This window comes from Diabrotica virgifera, chromosome 5 (assembly GCF_917563875.1).
Source record: "Diabrotica virgifera virgifera chromosome 5, PGI_DIABVI_V3a".
NCBI classification, from domain to species: domain Eukaryota; kingdom Metazoa; phylum Arthropoda; class Insecta; order Coleoptera; family Chrysomelidae; genus Diabrotica; species Diabrotica virgifera.
Genome location: NC_065447.1, coordinates 84,430,633 through 84,454,509, shown reverse-complemented (window position 1 = coordinate 84,454,509; position 23,877 = coordinate 84,430,633). Strand labels below are relative to the sequence as shown.

Below are 23,877 nucleotides of genomic sequence, written 5' to 3'. Positions count from 1 at the left end.
AAATTATTTTGACATAATATTCGAAAGTCAAATCGGTAGACAATAACAGTCGTTTTGAATCATCGTCATGGAAACCAAGATCGTCGTCATCCTAACTAATTATACCTATTGAAAGTTTGGTTTTGACAACCTTATCAAAGAATTAATGTGTGTATGTATTTTCACTAGTAATACCACTAGAGGCCAAATTATTTCCGGAAATTTTTTTGAGATCATGAATATTTTGAAAATTTCCCGAGTCGCAGACGAGGGAAATTTTCTAAAAATATTCATGATCAAAAAAAAATTTCCGGATATTAATTTGACTTCGCGTGGTATTCGGTAAGAAAATTCCACACCAAATTTGCATTTGAAAATCCAAAGCTGCATGAACAGATTAATAGCGCGCCATAGCTTTGTCAGCAATTATTTAGGCTTTCAAATTCGTAATTTCTACTCATTGTAGTTGCATGGGAATACCATTTCAAGATAGAAAATAGTATATTCTTCAATTTTACATAAGTTTTGAGTAACTACAAGTGATAGAAAATGAATCAAAACTAAATTATGTAAACAAATAAAAACCAGTCTGTCAAAAATGTTCTGTTATTGTAAACGTCAAAAAATTTCCACTATAATTCGCTGTTGGGTACCCCACGAGCAAAAAATTTCCGATAAAATACCTCCGTTGCCATGGTGATCTGTCAAAATAACGTATTTTGATTGGTTCAAAATTACAGGTGTTGAATTTTCATATTAATTAAATTAATTGATTAAGATTTGGTCATTTTTTAAAGACTCGTGAAAAAAATATTGTTCCTAACTCTTCCAGAAGGTCTCTTTTCCGCACTCGACTGCTTGCCGAACTCTCGCTTCGCGTCGTTCGGCAAACTGCACTCGCGTGCGGAAAAGTATGACTTTCTGCACTTGTTAGGAAAATAAGTATTTTTATTCATGTATGCTATTTTCACTTTTTCACTTATATTATCTTTACTTATTTTCGAAAAAAGTAGTCAATATATAGCTTTTCAAAAGAAAGCTTAAAGCGATATTAACCAAATAAATAATAAACAAAGAGATTCAAAATAAAAACAAATAATACAAAAACAGAGCCTAGTAGTACAATTATTAGTTATTCTATATAAAATTATTTTGCTTTTACATTTAATTATTTGTGAAACACAAGACGTGAACCTCCAAATTGCATAAATGCAGGAATTCATCAGAATCCCTATTAGTAAATAAGCTACGAAAAATAAGAATATGGGCGTTTGAAACAATTGGGGTTTTGCCGTAAATGCCAATATAATTTTATTCCACTATGCTTGATACAAACCAGACAAAAATAAAATAGAATGGCCGTCTCGAAGGAAATTTTATACCCAATAACAAGAAACTCAAAAATAAATCAGCCAAAATGGGATCAGAAGAGCACAAGAGGACAATATTCAATTTCGATACAGGCGCTTAGACCTGGCACGGACAAATAATTCGTTTAGAGGACGAAAAAATTGTAAAAATCTAAAATTATGTAAATTCGGGAATAGAGATTCGTCGGCAGAAAACATAAACAAGGGTCTCGGGAGGCGCGCGCGGTGCGAGGGGCAGAAAGGGAATAGGATCAGAAGATGAAATAAAACAAGGAGAATGAAATAGCGAGGGTGGATATGAAATAGGGTGGAGTTTACAGAAGCGGAAGTAAATAGGGACGCGCACAACAGGGTGGGAAATCTACGGGAACGTTAACTTTGGGCTGGTGTCGGCTCGCAGCCTTTTCGAGTTCTCTCCCACATCCGTACCACACATACTTTACCCCCTACTAAAGTTGGAGCTCTCTCCCGACTGAATGCTGTCTTCTTTCCCCAGGATTTCTGTCGTGGAGACACGAGGAAAAGCTACACGTTATCGGCTTTATTAATGCATTATCTAATCAACTCTTCGCGAGGTATAAACTTGATGTGGAAGTTTAAGGGTTAAAGGGTTACTTTTCTCTAATTACGCTTGTGTAAAAGGTAAAATACTTTGCTTTGACAAATATATAAATATTACAGGGGTTGTTTGGTGCGTAATTGTCTTTGATTTACAAACGATTGATTTACAAATGTTTGTTTCACTTTGTGTTACATTATTGTAGGCAATAAAATATCAATAATAGGGGTCTGATTCAATTATCTTATAATAATATTAATAATAATAAAATTATACTAGATTTATACGAACTCCTAACTAAATTGTGCAGGAAAAAACCACAATTATAACTGAAATTGTTTTATATTACATTTAACCAGTTAGTTAGATTTTTTGCTTGTAAATGGAAAAATTGTTCTACTAGTTTAATTTTTTTCTGCGTTACTGATAATAACAATTTGAAATGATACATTTTAAAGGCGTAAAGTCTTTAAAATGGTATTTTCAATATTTCTAAGGCGGCGGTTACATTGGATGCGAGTTCGTACGAAATTTCATTCGTACGAATTCGTACAGATTTAAGTCGTAAGACAGATTGGTTACATTAGATGTGACCTCAGACTAAAAAACGCAGTAGTTATATCAGAGTTTTCACATTGTATTTATGTATTTACTCATTCGCTCCACATTCCATAAAAGTACTAATTAATAAAAATTAAATTAAAAAATTATCTGCTACATTCATCTTCGCCCGTATTTCCTTCCACAGTTTTTTTATTCAAATCTCGGTTGTTTTATTGTTTACTTTTTAGGTCCCATAAAGATTGTCTTTCTTGGACTGGTATAATTAATTTTTCAACATCCATCAAAATCGATTTCTCGTACGAAAAGTAGCAGAAAAAACAAATTATGTTGGTCGCATCAGAAAATCGTACTAGTTAGTAGGAATTCGTAAGAAATACATATTTGCAGGTAATGTAAACGTGAATATAACATTGTACGCATTTGTTTCGTTCTGATGATTTCGTACGTAATTTTACGAATTCGTACGATCGGTTTTTCGTACGAACTCGCATCCAATGTAACCGCCGCCTAAGGTGCATTCCTGGGGCGATTTTATTGCAGGAAACTTTGCTTGGTTGGGCATAAAATTAACTGAACTTAAGAACACTGTCAGGAAGAACTGTAAGGAAAAATAGCGATAGCATATGATCGATCATTGAACACATCGAATCATGATCGTAAAATTCATTTGCTCGTAATTATATTGCAAATGATTAAAACAAAACAAAAAAACTCATACTATCCCGACACTGCCAGTATTTAACATTTTACATGTTTTTTTATAAGCTTGGACATTTAGTTGACTCTTAAAATTATTATATTAGTTCATAATCATCTTTGGCTTTACAACTCTTCGTGAGTCTTTGCTGCCTTTACTATTATCTTCCATTGATTCCGATACTGTAATACTATTTCTCATGATCTCACTTCCATCTTCTCCACGTCTTCTCTGACCGTATGTTTTCACCTTTTTCCAGGCCGTTCTGCTGGCCTTCTACTCTCTGGTCTTTCCCAAAATACATTGCTAATCAGACTGTCCTCATCACTTTGTACCACGTGGCCTGCCCATCTTAGTCTATTGGCTTTTATGTATCTCACGATGTTTCCCTGCCCGAAGAGAGTCTCTAATTCATTGTTGTATCTGCTCCTCCATTCTTTTGTCACACTGTCCCTGCAAGGACCATATACAGGGTGTCCCGAAAAGATTGGTCATAAATTATACCACAGATTCTGGAGTCAAAAATAGGTTGATTAAACCCCACCTACCTATATACAATAGTGCACAAAAAAAGTTACAGCCCTTTGAAGTTACAAAATGAAAATCAATTTTTTTTCATATGTCGAAAACTCTTATAGATTTTTCATTGAAAATGGACATGTGGCATTTTTATGTCAGCAGCATCTAAAATAAAAATTAAAGTGAAATTTGTGTACCCCATAAATATTTTATGGGGGTTTTGTTCCCTTAAACCCCCCCAAACTATTGTGTACGTTCTAATTTAATTATTATTGTGGCACTATTAGTTAAACACACTGTTTTTAAAACATTTTCTTTTTAGGACTTTTTCGATAAGCCAGTGTTTATCGAGATATTTTGAATATTTATCGAATCCACCACATATTTGTATATGGTTAAGTACGATTATAGAGACCTGTTAATAATCTGAAAATGTATTTATAATTTACATTTTTAGGTATATTTTGAAAAAGAAGTCACATCCCGATAAAAGGTGACTTATCAAAAAAAGACAAAGAGGCAAAAAAGTTTTAAAAACACTGTGTTTAACTAATGGTGTCACAATAATAGTTTAATTGGAACGTACACAAACATTTGGGGGGTTTAAAGGAACAAAACTCCCATAAAATTTTTATGTAAATATATTAAAAAAGAAGCCGCATGTCGATAAAAACTCGCTTATAGAAAAAATACTAAGAGGCAAAAAAGTTTTAAAAATGTTATGTTTAACTAATGGTACCACAATAATGAATTAATTGGAACGTACACAAAAGTTTGGGGGGTTTAAGGGATCAAAACCCCCATAAATTTTTTATGGGATGGACAAATTTTACTATAATTTTGTTTTAAGATTATCCTGCAATAAGAATGATACATTTTCATTTTCACTAAAAAATCTTTAATAGTTTTCGATATATTGAAAAAAATCGATTTTCATTTTGTAACTTCAAAGGGCTGTAACTTTTTTTTGTGAGCACATTTGTACTAAGGTACGTTAGGTTCAATCGAACTATTTTTGACTCCAGAATGTGTGGTATAATTTATGACCAATCTTTTCGGGACACCCTGTATAACTCGCAGGATTTTGCGTTCCCATACTAATAAAACATACTAATATAACTTCCTTGCATAGAAATCGGCCCACTTAAAAATTTGGTCATTTTTCATGTCTCATAATTCCTAAACCTGTTGGCCGATTTAAGTGATTTTTTGAACATGTTATAGCCTGATTCCCTAACTGTAATACTATTGTTGCTAAACAGGTAAATTTTCATTGTATACCGGGTGTACCAATCAAACTGTTTTTTCTCAAAGTTCGCATCACCCTGTGGAATATTCTAGCATTTATAAAATATTTAAATTAAAACCCAACTATAGCCTCAGGTTTTCTTAATATTTTATTTTTTGATTCATTTGTTTATGTTGAATAATAAAAAAGTTAGGTACTTTAACAACTAGACATGTTTTTCATCAATACACGGTGTTTCTAAATAAGTGCGACAAACTTTAAGGGCTAATTCTGCATGAAAAAATAATGACAGTTGGCTTTATAAAAGTATGTCCGCAAATGTTTCGTTTCCGAGATCCGGGATGTTGAGTTTTTTCTTACAAACTGACGATTGATTTATTGCTTTAAAACCAGTTGAGATATGCAAATGAAATTTGGTAGGTTTTAAGAGATAGTTACTGCGGATTTTTTGAAATAAAATTAAGAATTTTATATTCACCATAAGCGTGCATACGGCTAGTATGATCGGTCATATTACACGTATGCGCGCTAATGGTGCATATTAAATTCTTAATTCTATGTCAAAAAATGTGCAATAACTACTTCTTAAAACCCACCTCATTTTATTGGCATAACTCAAAGGGTTTTAAAGCAATAAAATAAATCGTCAGTTTGTTACAAAAAATTCATTTGCGGACATACTTTTATAAAGCCAACTGTCATTATTTTTTCATGCAGAATTACCCCTTAAAGTTTGTCGCACTTATTTAGAAACACTGTGTATTTATGAAGAACATGCCTAGTTGTTAAAGTAACATGCTTATAAAACGCTTATAAACATGCTATAACATTCTTAAAAAATCACTTAAAATCGGCCTACAGGTTTAAGAAATATGAGACATCAAAAATGACTAAATTTTTAAGTGGGCCGATTTCTATGCACGTAAGTTTATTGATTTCATATCATTTCGTTTGTATTTAGTTTATTGATTTCTTTCTTTCTCAGTGTCTATGTTTCACCTCCGTATATCACTGCTGGTCGGATTATGGTTCTGTACCGGGTGTCCCAATAAGAATGGCTCTCGGCCATATCTCAGGAACCGTTTATAGTAGAGCTTTGAAATAAAAAATGTTATAACAAAAGTTGCCTCAGGAAAAGCCTGGAAATTATTTTCATAATTGTGGGTCCACCGCTAGAGGGCGTAATTGAATATCAAAAATTAAAAAATTAAAATTTTACAAAATTTTCCTAATGAAGGGGCATTGAAAATCCGGTCATCGTATTTTTCATATAATTCTGCGCATATTTGATTTCGCAAGTTTAGGTCTACCTTTGCAAATAAGAGGTGGGGGTGAGTGGGAACCTTGTTATGAAAAAATTGCTGTAAGTCCGGTTCTGTTAAATCAAATCTTGCAAATTGGTCTTGTTGAAAACAGATCTTTTTCGTCAATGTAAGAGTTATGATTTCGAACCAACCTACTAAGTAATATGCCAGCTATAAGGCGTTATTGAATTTTTTTCAGAAATCTAGTTTTCTTTGGAAAATATTAAATACAAGTATGCATTTTTAATCCTACATTATAAAATTAGATTAAATTAGCAATGGAATAGCGAAAACCGCATGTCGATACCTTTTTTCTATCTCGAGATATCATACGAAAAGTGTAAATTTAAAAACATTACTGTCACCGGTAAACGAAGTTAAGGAAAAGTAGTGTGCTATGATAAAAACAAAGAAACATTTTCCAGATGTCAACGTATATAATAGGGCTTTTCAACGCTTCTCATTTGTTTCGAGCCTCGGTCATATCTCGTATACCTATCCTATTAATATTATCATGGATTATACCACATATGACAGAGGCTCGAAACAAATGAGAAGCGTTGAAAAGCCCTATTAATTAAAACAACAAAAAAATAAAAACAACTATTTAGTGTTAGTGACGACATAAATGTTCAAATTTTTGCAAATCATTTTCGTTGCAAGCTTTTACTCTTTCAGATTGAACAGCGGCCTCAATTTCTGCTCTTGAGATGCTTTCGTATTCTCTGGATAATGTTTTCTCGAGTAGTGTATTAGTATTGTAAATGCTTGCTTCAAAAATGATGGACAATAATTTGAATATTTAGGTCGTCACTAAGTAGTTGTTTTTATTTCTTTATTATATTTTATAGTGTTGTTTGTCTTTATATTGTTGATTTAATTAATTATATTTTTATACGTTGACATCTGCAAAATATTTCTTTGTTTTTTCCATAGCGCACTAGTTTTCATTAACTTAGTTTACCGGTGACAACAACAATTATGTTTAAAATTTACACGTTTCTTCAGATATCTTGAGATAGAAAAAAGGTATTGACATGCGGTTTTCGCTATTCTATCGGTAATTTAATCTAACTTTATAATGTAGGATTAAAAAGGCATACTTGTATTTAATATTTTCCAAAGAAAGCTAGATTTCTGAAAAAAATTAAATAACGCCTCCCTTCTGACTTATTACTTATTAGGCTGGTTCTAAATTATAACTTTTACATTAACGAAAAAGATCTGTCTTCAACAAGACCCCGTTTGCAAAATTTGATTTAGCAGGACCGGATTTACAGCCCTTTTTTTATAACAAGGTTCCCACTCACCCCCACCTCTTATTTGCAAAGGTAGACTTAAACTTGTGAGATCAAATATGCGCAGAATTTTATGAAGAATACGATGATCGGATTTCCAGTACCCCCTCATTAGGAAAATTTTGTAAAATTTAGATTTTTTAATTTTTGATATTCAATTACGCCCTCTAGCGGTGGACCCACAATTATGAAAATAATTTCCAGGCTTTTCCTGAGGTAACTTTTGTTATAAAATTTTTTATTTCAAAGCTCTACTATAAACGGTTCCTGAGATATGGCCGAGAGCCATTCTTATTGGGACACCCGGTACATTTGGATTTTAGCACGTCTTGAGAGAAGCTTTGACCTCATTAGATGTTGAACGGCAAAGAAAGATTTATTCCCCGCCCGTATTCGTACTTCAACCTCCCATTCTCCAGTGTTGTCACTGGTAATTGTTGTTCCTAGGTTTTTAAATTCTTTAAATAGAATAGAAAAAGACTGTTTGACTTGTACACACTTCTATATAAATCTAAACGGGAACTGGTGTATGTTTTCAAAAGACTGATAGTGTGTAAATAAATTTATTAAATCAGATAAGTACTTTCAGCATATTAATGCCATCATCAGAGCTATCCTATAAAAAGACTAAGTTGAAAAATCTTATTCATAAAAAATTATAAAGTGAAACTTACGTCTTATAGGTGTAAAAACCTCAAAAGAAGAGAAAACTTCGAACAAACACATTCTATAGTTTAAAATAAACCCAGGGATATAACCACTGGTTAGGGTAAAAACCCTTAAATGTTTAAAAAATCACATTTAATGTGTTTTTATAAAATGGCTACCATTCTTACAAACAACAGCTGTTACTGACAATATTCAAAAACGACAGGCTGCTGACGGAAACAATAGTTTTTAGCGACATCTGTGTTATTAAAATTATTTAAAATTTTTGAAAATGACTAAGTTGTCATATGTAGGTTACTAATTGGTATGAAGTTAAAGTTAATATGAAAAACTAAAGTTAAATTTAAATGACAATTGTTAAGTTTAAAGTAAAGTTAAATGTGAAAATAATCAAATTATCAAGTATTATTAATTATTAAATTAATTATTAATAATTAATTATTATTAATAATTAGTATTATTAATAATTAATAATACTTGATAATTTGATTATTTTCACATTTAACTTTACTTTAAACTTAACAATTGTCATTTAAATTTAACTTTAGTTTTTCATATTAACTTTAACTTCATACCAATTAGTAACCTACATATGACAACTTAGTCATTTTCAAAAATTTTAAATAATTTTAATAACACAGATGTCGCTAGGAACTATTGTTTCCGTCAGCAGCCTGTCGTTTTTGAATATTGTCAGTAACAGCTGTTGTTTGTAAGAATGGTAGCCATTTTATAAAAACACATTAAATGTGATTTTTTAAACATTTAAGGGTTTTTACCCTAACCAGTGGTTATATCTCTGGGTTTATTTTAAACTATAGAATGTGTTTGTTCGAAGTTTTCTCTTCTTTTGAGGTTTTTACACCTATAAAACGTAAGTTTCACTTTATAATTTTTTATGAATAAGATTTTTCAACTTAGTCTTTTTATAGGATAGCTCTGATGATGGCATTAATATGCTGAAAGTACTTAGCTGATTTAATAAATTTATTTACACACTATCAGTCTTTTGAAACCATACACCAGTTCCCGTTTAGATTTAAATTCTTTGACCACCTCAAAGTTATGATCGTTAATGGTAATGTTTCATTCGCTGTCGTTCCTTTCTTGATACGACCATGTATTTAGTTTTTTCTTCGTTTATTTTCAGACCTTCACGTTTAGTGTTGCTTCTTCAAAGTTCGAAACTATATCCTTAACATCCGCAAATGCGAGAACAATCTTTGCTCCTCTGGCAGTTATGTCTGGTTTGACTCTGGTATAGATTTTTCGCATTGCATATTCCAATGCTAAATTAAACAGTAATGAGGACGAGTCTCCCTGTCTGAGTACGGTATTCACGCCGAAGTTTTGCCTCCTATTCTAATTTGCGCAAAGGAATTGTTTACAGACATTCGCGCAAACTTGGTCAGCTTCTTTGGTACGCCTAGCTCTACCATTGTTCTCCACAGTTTTAAGCGATCTATGGAATCATAAGCTTGTTTGAAGTCTCTGAAGGTCTGTACTCCCAATAGTTTTCTAGCATTTTTCTAATAGTAAATATTTGGTCGATTGTTGATCTTCCAGGCCTAAAACCGCACTGGTAAGCGCCAATAATTTCCTCTATATATGGCAGTAATCGCTTTAGTAACACTGAAGCCAATATCTTATTAGTACTGATTAATGAAATTCCCATGTAGTTGTTACATGTATCCTTTCTTCCTTCTTTATGTATTGGCACGATAATACAGCCACTCCATTCTTTTGGCATTATTCTTGTTCCCAGGCTTCTTTTATTATTTGATCTATTTAATTATAAGTTCATGCCCTCCTTTTTAGATCAGTTTTGCATTAATATGGTCTAAGTGCTATGAATCTTCCATGTTGTTTTACGACATGGAGACATGGACGTTGAAAATATCTTCCATTCATAAGTTGGAAGACTTCGAAATGTGGACCTTGCGAAGAATGTTCCGCATGCCATGAACAAATAGGAGAGAAAGTTTTCTTTCTATTTTTCTTGAACATTTCGTATTTTCTTACGGATTTTTTTAATTCTGTTTTTATTTTCTGGTTTCGTCTGTTTTTTGCATTAGTCGCAAATATAAATATATCGACTCTATGAACATTTAGAACTGACATTATATGTGAAAAACTATGTTAAAATTTACGGTAACTAACTTTTTTAATGATATTATCTGAGTCGTCCTAATGCCTCAGACCGACACTAGGACGACGTCAGATAATATCATTATTGGGAAAAGACGAAAATGAAACCACAACTAGAGAAAACATACTGAAACGAATAGAAGAATTTTACAGGGAACTGTACAGAACACATCAACAAGACGATGAAATGAGACCAGCACGGAAATTAATAAAAAATGTTGGATCGGAAATAATGGTAAAAGTAACAATTTCAGAGGTAACTACAGCATTGGGAAACATGAAGAGAAATAAAGTTGCAGGAGAAGATAGGATTACCACAGATATGATATTAGAAGGAGGTAAGGAACTCATTGCAATTGTAACTAAGCTTATAGACAGTTGTTTACATCAGGGCAAAGTCCCTAAGAGCTGGACCAACTCTAAAGTAATCTTATTACACAAGAAAGGTGATAATCGAAAGTTGGAAAACTACAGGCCCATCAGTCTACTGTCACACCTGTTTAAAATACTCACCAAAGTCATAACTACCCGACTAACAAGGAAATTAGATGAATACCAACAATATGAACAGGCAGGTTTTAGAAAAGGATATTCAACTTCCGATGACCTGTTAACCACAAAAATATTAACAGAAAAATGTAACGAATACAAGTTTCCAGTTTTTATAACATTTGTAGACTACGAAAAAGCTTTCGACACTATAGAACACACGGCCGTAATAAACGCAATGCAAAATTGTAGAACAACAGATATATTAACTTAATAAAAGAAACTATGAACCAAGCTACAGCTACATACTACCTAAATGAAAATGAATACACGAACCATGTACCATTAAACAGGGGAGTCAAACAGGGAGACACTCTATCACCCAAACTGTTACCTTAGTTTTAAAGGACGTGTTTAAAAATCTAAATTAGAAATATAAGGGAATAAACATCAATGGCAGCTAGCTCAGTAATCTACGATTTGCGGACGACATAATCCTGAAAGCTACTGACCTACAAGAACTGCAAACCATGCTTTCAGAACTACACACAGAATCTTCTAAAATAGGACTGAAAATGAATTTAAACAAAACAAAAGTCATGCACTTCGAAGAAACCGTGATAATAATAAACGACAAAGTTATTGAAAAAGTTGAAGAATATATATACTTAGGACAAAAAATAATACTAAATAGGGAAATTCAAACGGAAGAAATAAAAAGAAGAAGAAAGTTAGCATGGGCAGCATTCGGCAAACTGAACTATATACTCAGAAATCAGCAAATTCAACTACATGTTAGATCTAAAGTTTTTAATGCATGCATTATTCCGATATTAACATATGGGGCACAAACATGGACAATCATAAAAAAGAATATGAACATACTCAGAGTCACTTAACACGCGATGGAAAGAGCAATGCTTGGCATATTACTTAAGGACAGGAAAACAAACACAAGGATAAGACAGAAAACCAAAGTCATTGATGTGGTACAAAAATCATTAAAATTGAAATGGGAATACGCTGGACATGTAGCTAGGAGCGATCTAAACAAATGGCACAGAACAATTCTAACCTGGAGACCATACCAACACAAAAGACCCAAAGGCAGACCTCCTATGAGATGGACAGATGATCTGAAATGAACTGCCGGGAAAAATTGGCTACAAGTAGAGTACAACAAAAAACAATGGAAAGGAAGACTTGAAAGAGGCTTATGTTCAGATGTGGACGTGAATGGCTAGACGAAGGAGAAAAAGAAGAAGAACTTTTTTTAAAAAAATATTCAGCTGTTGCTATTGTCTTCACATTGTTGTTGCGCACGGCGGCATTGCGCTCTAATACCATAAAAAAATCAACGGCTCTGGTAGGTTGTTCTCGCGTCACTGTTCATTTTGTGATATAATTAAAAGTGAATATATGCACCGAAATCAATAATAACTTTTAAATTATTCAGCTACGTCGCTTTGGACAACTAATTAAGTCTGAAATTCATTAAAATTGCCAATTTGTGGTTTTGACTGAATTTCATACATTGTTAAAAAGGATGTTTCACATTGTTTACTGGGTTGGTGAATTTCAGTGATGTTTTTATGAAAATAGTTGTTAGAGGCTTTTACAATTATAGAGGTAAATATTATGAAACTAAATGAAATTTAAAAGTAAATATAGGTTTCCAATGAGAACATTGTCTTTTTCGGTATTTTATTATTTTATTTTAGTAAATATCTTGAATATTGGAGACAATTCGAAACACAAATACAAAATGGGATGGGAGTAGGTTAGAAAAGGATGCAAATAATAGGATTTACGGATCACTAGTTCGTGAGAAAAGATCTTTTTCTATGGATGCTATACAATGTGCAACTTCTCTCACTACTTACATACATTCAAAACGAACAATTTCTCAGGCAGTGAGAAAAGTCGGCCATTGCAGTGAGAAATATTTTTTCTCACGGGTTCACCGCCGGTTTACATACATATGATCGCCATTTCCATGGTAACATGCAGAATACAAACACAATTATTTTTGTCAAATAAAATGTCAAACAACTTGTCAAAACTTATCAAAAATTACCTTTTAAGACTGTTCAACTGTGAATTATAATTTTAAATAAATAAAGTATATAAATATTAAGAATATTAAACACATATGTGAATATATTTTATTTCAATTTAGGCATATAATATACCCAAAAGCACCTAAATTATTTAATTTTAAAGTTTGAACTATTGACAAAAACGCATCCATAGAAAAAGTACAGTGTACAACACGAGAGAAAACAACATATTTCTCTCTCGCTTGATTTGAAAACTTCTGCGCTCGTGAGAAATATGTCTTTTTTCTCTCTTGTTGTACAATATACTATTATCTACTCTCTGTCACATTATGACAATGTATAAGTTTTTAGTTTGTGAAAACTGTCATTATAGATAGCAGTGCGTGAAGGGTTTAAAGTATGCGTGAAGTAACAATGTATTTTAAATGGGATTTAATTTTTCGCACTGTTTTTTGGAACACTTTCATATAATCAAATATCCTTAACTTTCGCGTTGTCATGGTGATGGCATAATGAGCAATAAATTACAACAAAAGTTTTGACAGTTTTGTGGTTTGAAAGAAGTTAGAATTTTTAAATGTCAAAGTTCTAAAAATTGTAGAATAAAAATGAATTCCAGTGACGAAGAGTTACAGTTTATTTATTTGTTTATCGTAGATGAAATATTGTATGAAAGTGTGCGTGAAGTACTTTTTACGAACTTACGCGATGTATAGAGAATAGGTTAGAACTAGCACTCGCTCCGCTGTCGCTCGTGCTCTAAACATCGCGTGCGTTCCCAAAAAGCATACTTCACGAACTGTTTCATAAATAACTATTAAATCATTTCAAGATATGGAATATAAGGCTAAATAGAGACTACCATCTCTGTCAATAAAGCGGAACCAATATAAATTAACGTGAGTAGACAAAAAGTTCACAGCTCAACAATGGATATAACCTAAAAGGGGTGTAATCGTTTAAATATTTAGTAATACTGATGAAACGGATATATGATCTGTTGAAATGTATGCCTCTGAAACAAGAACATGAAAATCATGAATGGCAAGAGAGAAAGAACATAAAAAAAAATTTAAGAGAAATATTTCGACCTAAGGTTCTAAACTTCGCAGTGGGAAGCGGTAGAAATACTCAGTGTTATGTTACAAAGCATAAGAAATAAATCTAAAAAAGGGTATTTAACAGTTGCGTTCTGCCAGGTATGACGTATGGAATGTAGACCGTTACTTACAAAGTTATCAGCCAATAGATTAACAACAACACAGAGGACCATCGAACGACCTGTTAGGAGTTTCACTGAGAGAACTCATACGAAATGAGGAAGTGCGAAGTGGTATGAAGTTGGAAGATATAATTGGAAGAATAATTGTCCAAATGAATTGGAGCTGAATAGGATTTGTGGAAAACCACAAAAACGGTGGCTAAACGACATCAAAGCAAAAGTAGGGAGAAACTGTCATCAAATAGCACAAAACAGAGAAGAGGGGAGAATTAATGGAGAACTTATTTGGAGACATTTTTGTTCAGGAGTGAATGCCAACAGACTAAAGATGAAGAAGAAAATAAGTAAGGGCAAAGTCTTGGGTGAATCATGGAAAAAATAAAAGGGTTGAATAATAATAGTAATAAAAGTGAAAAGGATAAGGAAGGACGGAACTGTACGGAACGCGCCCGTACGCATTTAATATTATATTAATATGTATATTTCGACAGCTTTGATCCAGTTCGCTTCGGAATACACCACAGGCGACTCTGAAGACGCTGAAAAGCAGAAACCTTGGTCAGCTGGTGGTGGCCCAGAAGCGAATTTAATCTACAGCTGTCTTTCCTTATTTCATTTTACTCATATTTGAGTACTAAGGATGCAGAATTCTGTTGGAATATTATCTAGATTAGCGGGCAGGCAGGTGATGCTTGTATATTGTAGATCCTCCCATGTCTGCTATTTATTTTCGCATTGGGAGGTCCTCCCATGGCCTGTGTCTTTATAAATTTGTAAAAAGCAAAGGCAACAGATAGTTACCAAGGATTCTGCACTTCGACCTATAGAGAATTTTCTCTGTTTCTGAAAAGGATAAGTTGTTCTTATGAGTTTGAAGAATGGTATCACCAGGAAAAATAGCAAAAGGAAGACCAGGATAAGAAAAATAAAATTATGCCATTCGCCTAGACAAGAATGGGAAATCTGCTATACAAGAAGGATTTTTAAGAGAAAAACAGTTACAGCTTCGACATAAAATTGATCAAAAGTTAGATGCATCAACTCTATACACCTAATAGAGGTATAAGAGAAAGGACATTTTTACATGTCATTAGGTTAAAACCATTCTACTTTGGATGTTTTATCCTGTAGTTATTTAGTTAAATTTAGAAAATTTTAATTTTTGTTAATTTTTGGTTGTCTTTGATATTAAATTGTGTATCACTGAATTCTAGGTCTACTGCAGATTCTATCGGTTGTAGGTAATTTTACTTTTGTATGAGGAGAGATATTACGACGTTCTTTCTAAGCCATAAGGTAAACAACTAAAAAAAACTAAAAAGCGAGAGGAGTTGGTTATGCTTGGAATCTTGGAAGGTAAAAAAGATAAGTTAGTGTGACCTTCTCACTAAGGTCTGGTTTTAGAGTTTTTAGTCGCGCCAGCGCCCCTAACATGAATTAACGACAACTTAAGTAATCGGGACCGAGGGCTTTACTTGTCCTCCGAAATACAGTGACGGCTTATATAATATTCAGAAATAAAAATGTTCTGTTTAGTTTACCAACTTGAAGCAAGATTACCTTGTAGTACTAGAATACCTCACAATTTAATAATCTATCCTCAAAAATGCTTAAAAGTTTAAGACAAAAAAGTTGTGCGATAAAATAACCGCTGAGCAACCCAAAACGGACGCCTACGACCAGCACTAGGAATTAGCAATTGATGGAATCAATGCATCTCTGGAAGATCAATAAGCGTACCAGTTTTCGTTTTTCTAAATAGAAGTAATCTGGGGACATTTAAAAAAACCTAATTACAAGGCGCCATCTTCAAAGAGCTCTAGCTCCCTTAAGAAGCATTTTCGGACTAGGTGAATTGGGTTAAATTATCTTAAAACTATCTGAGGAATCTCCGGTCTTCGTTTGTCAGGGGAGTTTTTAGATACGCTGTATATGAACATTTTCAAATTTATTTATTTATGATGAATGTAAAAAACAGAAACTTTTTATCCCAACTTTACATATAAATAAAAAACTTACCCCTCTTCTGTAAATCATCCCTGGATATTTGACTAGTGAGCGCGGTGGGTGCTGGAGGGAGGCCAAGTGGGGGTGCCGTGGGGGTTCCCGGATACCAGGCCCAGCCCGGCGTTTGCCCGTTGAACATCCTTAATTTGTCATACACTGATTCATTTTGTGCGGACGCCTGCTGTTCCTTCTGCGACGCCAAATTTCTCAGCACTCGATTTATTGACGACACCTGCAATAAAAAGAAGCATTTAAATTAGAATACAAAATAAGTAAAACCCAGGAATCTAGATGTTTTAGAATTTTTTGTGTGATTTATACGAAGCTTTAGACGAACAAAAATAAATGTTCTAAGTTCTTCATTAGAAAACATTTAGTTTTTAATTTGTGTAAGTTATATACAGGGTGTAACAAAATTGGAGGTCATAAATTAAATCACACATTCTGGGACCAAAAATAGATTGATTGAACCTAACTTACCTTAGTACAAATGTGCACACAAAAAAAGTTACAGCCCTTTGAAGTTACAAAATGAAAATCGATTTTTTTCCATATATCAAATGTTCCTAGAGATTTTTTATTGAAAATGGGCATGCGGCATTCTTATGGCAGGAACATCTTAACAAAAAATTATAGTGAAATTTGTGCACCCCATAAAAATTTTACAGCGGTTTTGTTCCCTTAAACCTCCCCAAACTTTTATGTACGTTCCAATTAAATTATTATTGTGGTACCATTAGTTAAACACAATATTTTTAAAACTTTTTTGCCTCTCAATATTTTTTCGATAAGCCAATTTTTATAGAGATGCGGCTTCTTTTTTAATATGTTAACATAAAAATTTTATGGGGGTTTTGTTCTTTTAAACCCGTCAAATGGGTGTGTACGTTTCAATTAAACTATTAATTGCGGTACCATTAGTTAAACACAGTGTTCTTAAAACTTTTTTGCGCCTTAGAATTTTTTCGATAAGGCACCTTTTATCGAGATGTGGCTTCTTTTTTAATATGGTTCAAAATATACCTAAATAATAATATGTAAATTATAAATAAATTTTCATATTATTACCAGGTCTCCATAATCGTACTAACCATATACATATATGTGGTGGATTTGACAAATATTCAAAAATCTGTCGATAAAAACTGGCTTTCCGAAAATGTACGAAGACAAAAAAGTTTTAAAAATATTGTGTTTAAGTAATGGTATCAGAAAGTAAGGGACAAAACCCCCATAATATTTTTAAGGGATGTACAAAGTTCACTATCATTTTTTGTTAAGATGTACCTGCCATAAGAATGCCACATATCCATTTTCAATAAAAAATCTGTAATAGTTTTCGATATAGGTATTGGAAAAATCGATTTTCATTTCGTAACTTCAAAGAGCTGTAACTTTTTTTATGTGCATTTTTGTACTAAGGTAAATTAGGTTAAATCAAACTATTTTTGGTCTCAGAAGATGTGATTTAATTTATGACCTGTATTTTTGTTACACCCTGTATAATTTCATTAAATAAGCTTAGTCAGGATCTTACTCTTTTTCTTTGTTTGATTGTATTTGCGAATTTTTGTTTTGTTTAATTAAGGACTATTCATAATACATATTATATCTATTAATACTTTCTTTACTGCTGCGTTACTCTTAAATATTTTATGCAAAGGAGACGCAAAGAAGATACCTATGTAGGAGGAAATAAAGATTGTTCTTGGAGCATCTTGGAGCTTTTTCATGTTCTTAGTGGTAGGGTAGCAAAGTATGCTAAATTTGCAGTCACTCGAGCATTATGGGGACCTATTGGGTTGTGATTATTAGGTCCTAAAACAAACAAAAAGTTATGTAAAATTTTCCAATTTTATGGGGACTTTCCATTTTTAATTGAATTTTCCATTTCCAACAATCGTTTTTCCGATTATAGCGCCATCTATCCATAAATCCAAAAAATGTCTTGAGTAAAGTTGCTTACTTTTACGTAAAGAATCCAAATCTGCAATAAAAATCTAGAACTCCCATTTAATAATTTAAAGTAACTCCCCACCCCACCTCCGTAGGAGGTCGTGTTTTGTACCATTCGATAGATTTTTCAAAAACATTTTGAAAGTGTATTTTGCAGTTTTTCGATCTAATGTTCATTTTGCAAAATATCGCGGGGTTTGTATTTAAAATTTTAAATTTAGCCCCCACCCCTCTCTGTAGAGGTCATCTCTAGTACCATTTAGATTTTTGAAAAATATTGAAGACGTATTTTTTAGTTTTTCGATCTGACGTTCATTTCGCGAAATATTCGCTTTTTTGTGAATTTTGTGAAACTTTTTGACTCACCCATTTTCTTATGCCCTGCTCAAATCGTCAGATTTTTTAAATATACAATCTTTTGCATGTACTTAACTTACCTTATCTTAATCTGACAGTTTCGAGTATTTTTAAGGATAGAGGTACATCTGCAGGGTACCAGGTTTCTCCCCATATAATAATCTGACGCGCTCGAGTAACTGCAAAAATCCCCGCTTGGGCTCCCGTACCATAGTGAGTTGGCAGAGGTTACTACATGTTTGAAAAGGTCGCAGCTCCTAAACAACACTCATTTAAGCAATATAAATATTATAGTAATATAAGTAATTTCCTATATTTAAAGAAGACAAAATCTGTTAGACACTCTAATCAGTGCAATATTTTTTATAATGCGATTCACCCTTCGTTAAAAGCTGACAGTTAATTCTACGGCCACCGACCTATCATTTTGACCAATTTAATATTCAATTCGTTATAAGAAATCCCTCTAATTTTAGTTTTACAACCGAGCAATAACCGACAACCAACCCCAACTAACCGATAAACTGTCGAGAATGTCGAATTACCACTCTATTGAAATCCATTAGGCTTTCAAATATTTAAATTTTATCCCACAGTCTACATCGGGTTCATAATCATAATAGAGCCAGAGCCGAATTCATAACTACACTAAAAAGATTTTACAATTGTAGCTCTTTTGCACGAATTTATTATCGTGTAAAATTGCTATTGCCTACTGCTACTAAACCTTATTTGGTTTGAGATAGATTGGTCAAGTGAAAGACCATGTCTTCATTTGATAATGTTAGTTTTATGTTTTGGATGTAAAAGGTCTAATAAGAAAGTCCATAAATGAATGAAATTTTACGCGGTGTTTTCCAAGTTTATGTTTATCATTGTTCTACCAATTATTTTCTTGTGTTTTTTTCTAATTTATTCTTTAACGGAAAGCTATATAGGTTAAAAAAGAAAATAATTTAGACGATAGTGCAGAATATTTGTGAATTCTAAAATTAAATGTACCTAATACTTATAAATATATTTTAGATATTCATACATGAAAAAGAAGATGGAAAGCTCACGAATGAAAAATAATCAGTGAGGGAGAGACATTCCTTATAGGGGATGATGGAATAATAGGAGTATTATTAGGACATAGGAATGAATAATAATATAAATGCCTATTGAAGGAGGGATTAAATTAAATAAATCAAAATAAATAAAATTAAATAATCAATGGGCTCAGAAATAACAAAAACCGGCAGAAAACGAAATAGCTGCGGAAATGCTAAATAATAAAGGGGAAGAACACAAACAAGGATATATTATATATAGCATTATCAGGAGGACATGAGACGAGAAAAATATGCCCAAATATTGGGCCTTCTTCTTCTTAAGTTGCCGTGCATTTTTGCGTAGGCGTCCACCGTACATTGTCTTGTCAGGTGAGATGTTAGATAAATACTAACCAGAAAAATATTGGACCAAAGCTTTATTATGCCCAATATGCAAACAGGGGGATATATTGGCATGTGAAAATTACATAAGTGTTGCTCTGTTGGATACTTGTTACAAGGTATTAGCTTCTTCTTCTTAAAGTTCCATATCCTATCGGAGGTTGGATATCATAATGGCTATGGTCACTTTGTTGGCTGCTGCTCTGAACAGTAGTAATGAACTACAGTTAAACCATTCTCTAAGGTTCCTCAGCCAGGAGATACGTCTTCTTCCTATGCTTCTTCTTCCTTGGATCCTTCCTTGCATAATAACTCTCAGCAACTCTTTTCTCCTCTGGTAATGTGACCCAAATATTCCAGTTTTCTTGTTTTTATACTGTTCATAATTTCTAACTCCTTATTTAAACGTCGTAGCACTTCAACATTGGTAATCCTTTGAACCCACTGAATTTTCAATATTCTTCTGTAACACCACATTTCGAACGCTTCTATTTTTCTTATGTGTTGTCTCTTTAATGTCCAAGCTTTCATTCCGTATAGTAATATAGAAAATATGTAGCATCTTAGAGCCCTCAATCTGAGAGGCAACTGAAGGTCTTTGTTTATAAGCAGTGTCTTCATTTTTATAAATGCTTGCCTTGAAGTTTCAATTCGGACTTTAATTTCTTTGCTTTGGTCATTTTTGTCATCAACCCAGGTTCCCAGATATTTGTATGTCTTTACTTTTTCTATTTGGGTTTATCTAGTATTAACCTCTCATTTCCATGTTGTGTTTTTGAGACAATCATAAATTTAGGTTTTTTCTTGTTTATTTTGAGTCCATATCGAATGCAATAATCGTTAATTCTATTTAACGATGCTATGGTATTAGCTAAGCTTTAACTAAGGTATTAGCTAGGAGACTAAATGAGAGACTCAACAGATTTGCTGAATATAAACTAGATGAATATCAGACCGGTTTTAGAGTTAATAGAGCAGTGACCGATCAGATTTTTACACTAAAAGAAATCCAGACTACCTGCTATGAACATAAAGTATCCCTTCATGCGTTGTTTCTAGATTTTAAACAAGTCTATGAAGCCCAAGACTTTAAATAGCACATGAAATCATGTAGTATGGAGAGGTTTCTCATCGGATGAATTTAAAGTGAACACGTTTTAGACAAGGTGATCCGATATCTATGGTACTTTTTAATGTGGTATTTAAAACCATAATCAGAAATAGCCGAGTTAAAACGACCGGAACTATTTTCAACAATGAACATCAGAGCCTGGCCTTCGTGGATGATCTTACTGTTCTAACGAAAGCATGAAAATAATTAAGAAATTTTATAAATATATTAGAAAAGGTGGCAAAATATTTTGACCTAAAAATTAAACCAGAAAAAGCCAAAGTTGATGATACAGGAAATAGAGAGTAAAAATAATGTGACGTATGTCGTTGTATTCGATGCTCCAGGTAACAAAATTCAGCCGAAGACAAAGATTCGCTTTTTAAGATATTTTTATATAGAACCAAAACGTACAAATGATAAGATAATTAGCCTTAATTACTACTCGTTAATTTCGTTAATAAAACATATTTATAACCTACGTATCGAACATTAGGTTCGGGTCGATGTGACGATATCTGGTATACATGAATGAATACTACCGACGATCGCGTGGATGAAAAATTACATTTATGAATATGAAACGGATGTATAAGGATAAGATATTTCGCTCAGCTCGCCAGAAGAAAAGACATGTAGGAAAATACGATCACCGCTCGTATAAGGATAGGTAAAAGGAAAAACCGTCGGATTCGTTCAGCGCACCAAAACGACCGACGACGGCGGAAAATAGTCGGTATAACTCACCTCTTATACCTCGTTGTTGTTTATTATTCTTCGATCAACGCTCCAAGAATAATAATCAACTAGGCTTTTCGATCCGACTTTTATATCGTCCGAGACTGTACAAAAACACGTTTTACTTAATTCATTGGCGTACTCTACACTCTAGACGATAAAATGATATTATCTTCACAAGAAGAGGGAGGGTTTACCCTCATACCTAATGAGCAAAGGGAATATAATTTTGAGAGAGTTGTCCAGTTTACGTATCTTGGGGTTATTATGCACTGATTTGATATTAACACTGATGAAAACCAAATGTATCGAAAAAAACTAACTAAAAAGACAAAGTATTGGCAATAGTGAAATAGTAAAGATGACAAAGGAAGATACTAAGAGCCATATGCGGTAAAAACAAGGTGGAAGTTTGGGTGCGACGAACAAACAGGGAACTAGAGGAACTGTATAACGAACCAAGTATCAGTCGCTTCATAAAGGCACAGAGAGTGGGATGGATGGGGCAGATGATGAGAATGGATAGGTGCTCCTAATGCAGAGATGCCAAAGATTATTCTAAAACGAGGCCCAATCGCGAAAAGAAGCGAAGAACTAACCAGGCAAAGATGATTTGATAGCATTCAGGAAGACCTCAGAAAAGAGGTTGTGAAGGAAGAGCAATAAACGGGAATGAATGGAGGAGAATAGGAAGTCAATTTAGTAGGTAAGGAACATGATTGGACAAGAAGCCACCCCACTTTATACAAGTTTGTAATACATAGGTATTATATTTTATAATATAACGTAATTAATTGTATTTTAGCCCTAGGCCTTCAAGGCTTGTTAATCTTTATAAGTAAATAAATATTTTAGGTATAAACATATATAAATTATTGATGGATTCGACCGTTACTTGATGGAAGTTCATTTTATCTAACAATAAAACACTGAAAACATTTGTTTTCTATACTTTCACAAAATTTATTATAACTATGTGACTACAGCGGTTTCGGCAGAGTGCCTTTCTCAAGTGATTTAGTTTACTATGTGTTTGCCTTTTTAAAGTCTAATGTGTTTGCCTATGTGTTTAAAGTTTGTCAAAGGTTCTGCCAGTTTGACCGATGTAAGTTTTCGGACAATCACGACAAGTTAGTTTGTAAACACCACTCTGTAGTTGCTCTCTCTTTCGGCTCTTATTGTTCTTAATATATTTGCTTAAGTTGTTGTTAGTTCTGAAAGCTGGTGTTATTCCTTTCTTTTTTATGTACCTATCTGGCTATTTTTGTTGTTATCTTGCCAGTATATGTGATAGAGCAGAAGGTACTGAGTTCTTTCTGTGGTGGTAGATAGAATAATTTTAGGGCTTTTTTACAATTAACAAAATTTTAAACCAAAAACTCCAAATAAAGCCCTGAAATTAGTCTATCCACCACCACAGAAAGAACTCAGTACCTTCTGATCTATCGCATATACTGGCAAGATAACAACAAAAATAGCCAGATACATAAAAAAGACAGGAATAACATAAGCTTTCAGAACTAACAACAACTTAAGCAAATATATTAAGAACAATAAGAGCCGAAAGATAAAGCAAGTACAGAGTGGTGTTTACAAACTAACTTGTGGTGACTGTCCGAAAACTTACATCGGTCAAACTAGCAGAACCTTTGACAAACTGATAGCAGAACACAAAAGGGCTTTCAGAAATAGAAAAACAGACACTTTATCATACGCACTTCACCTTCTAGATCATAATCATTCTTTTATTTTAAGCTATCTTTATTAGAATTTTATTTTTTTAAGCCAACTTTATTAGAATCTATGGAAATTAATAAATTGAAAAATAAAGATATAATTCTGAATGACCAACTCGAGAAAAACAGCTCCCCACTCCTCAACCTCTTCAGTTAAAGACTTTAAAAAGGCAAACACATAGTAAACTAAATCACTTGAGAAAGGCACTCTGCGGAAACAGCTGTAGTCACATAGTTATAATAAATTTTGTGGAAGTATAGAAAACAAAAACGTTTTTAGTGTTTTATTGTTAGATAAATAAATTATATTTTTATTATTTTAAACATATATTTATAGATTTGTACTTCCAGAGCGGCCCTGACCGGCATCACCATCACAATATAGTCATAAAGCGCATGATTGAATTTT

General features: G+C 33.0%; 1 protein-coding gene across 1 annotated transcript in view; it reads right to left on the bottom strand.

The window, feature by feature from the left end:
• Window positions 1-23,877, bottom strand: part of LOC114324209 (paired box protein Pax-6) — a 269,123-nt gene that overhangs the window by 127,411 nt on the left and 117,835 nt on the right. Inside the window, exon 3 of the mRNA XM_028271975.2 lies at window positions 16,147-16,366. Within this exon, the coding sequence (XP_028127776.2) occupies window positions 16,147-16,366 (220 nt within the window). The remainder of the gene's footprint in view (window positions 1-16,146; window positions 16,367-23,877) is intronic.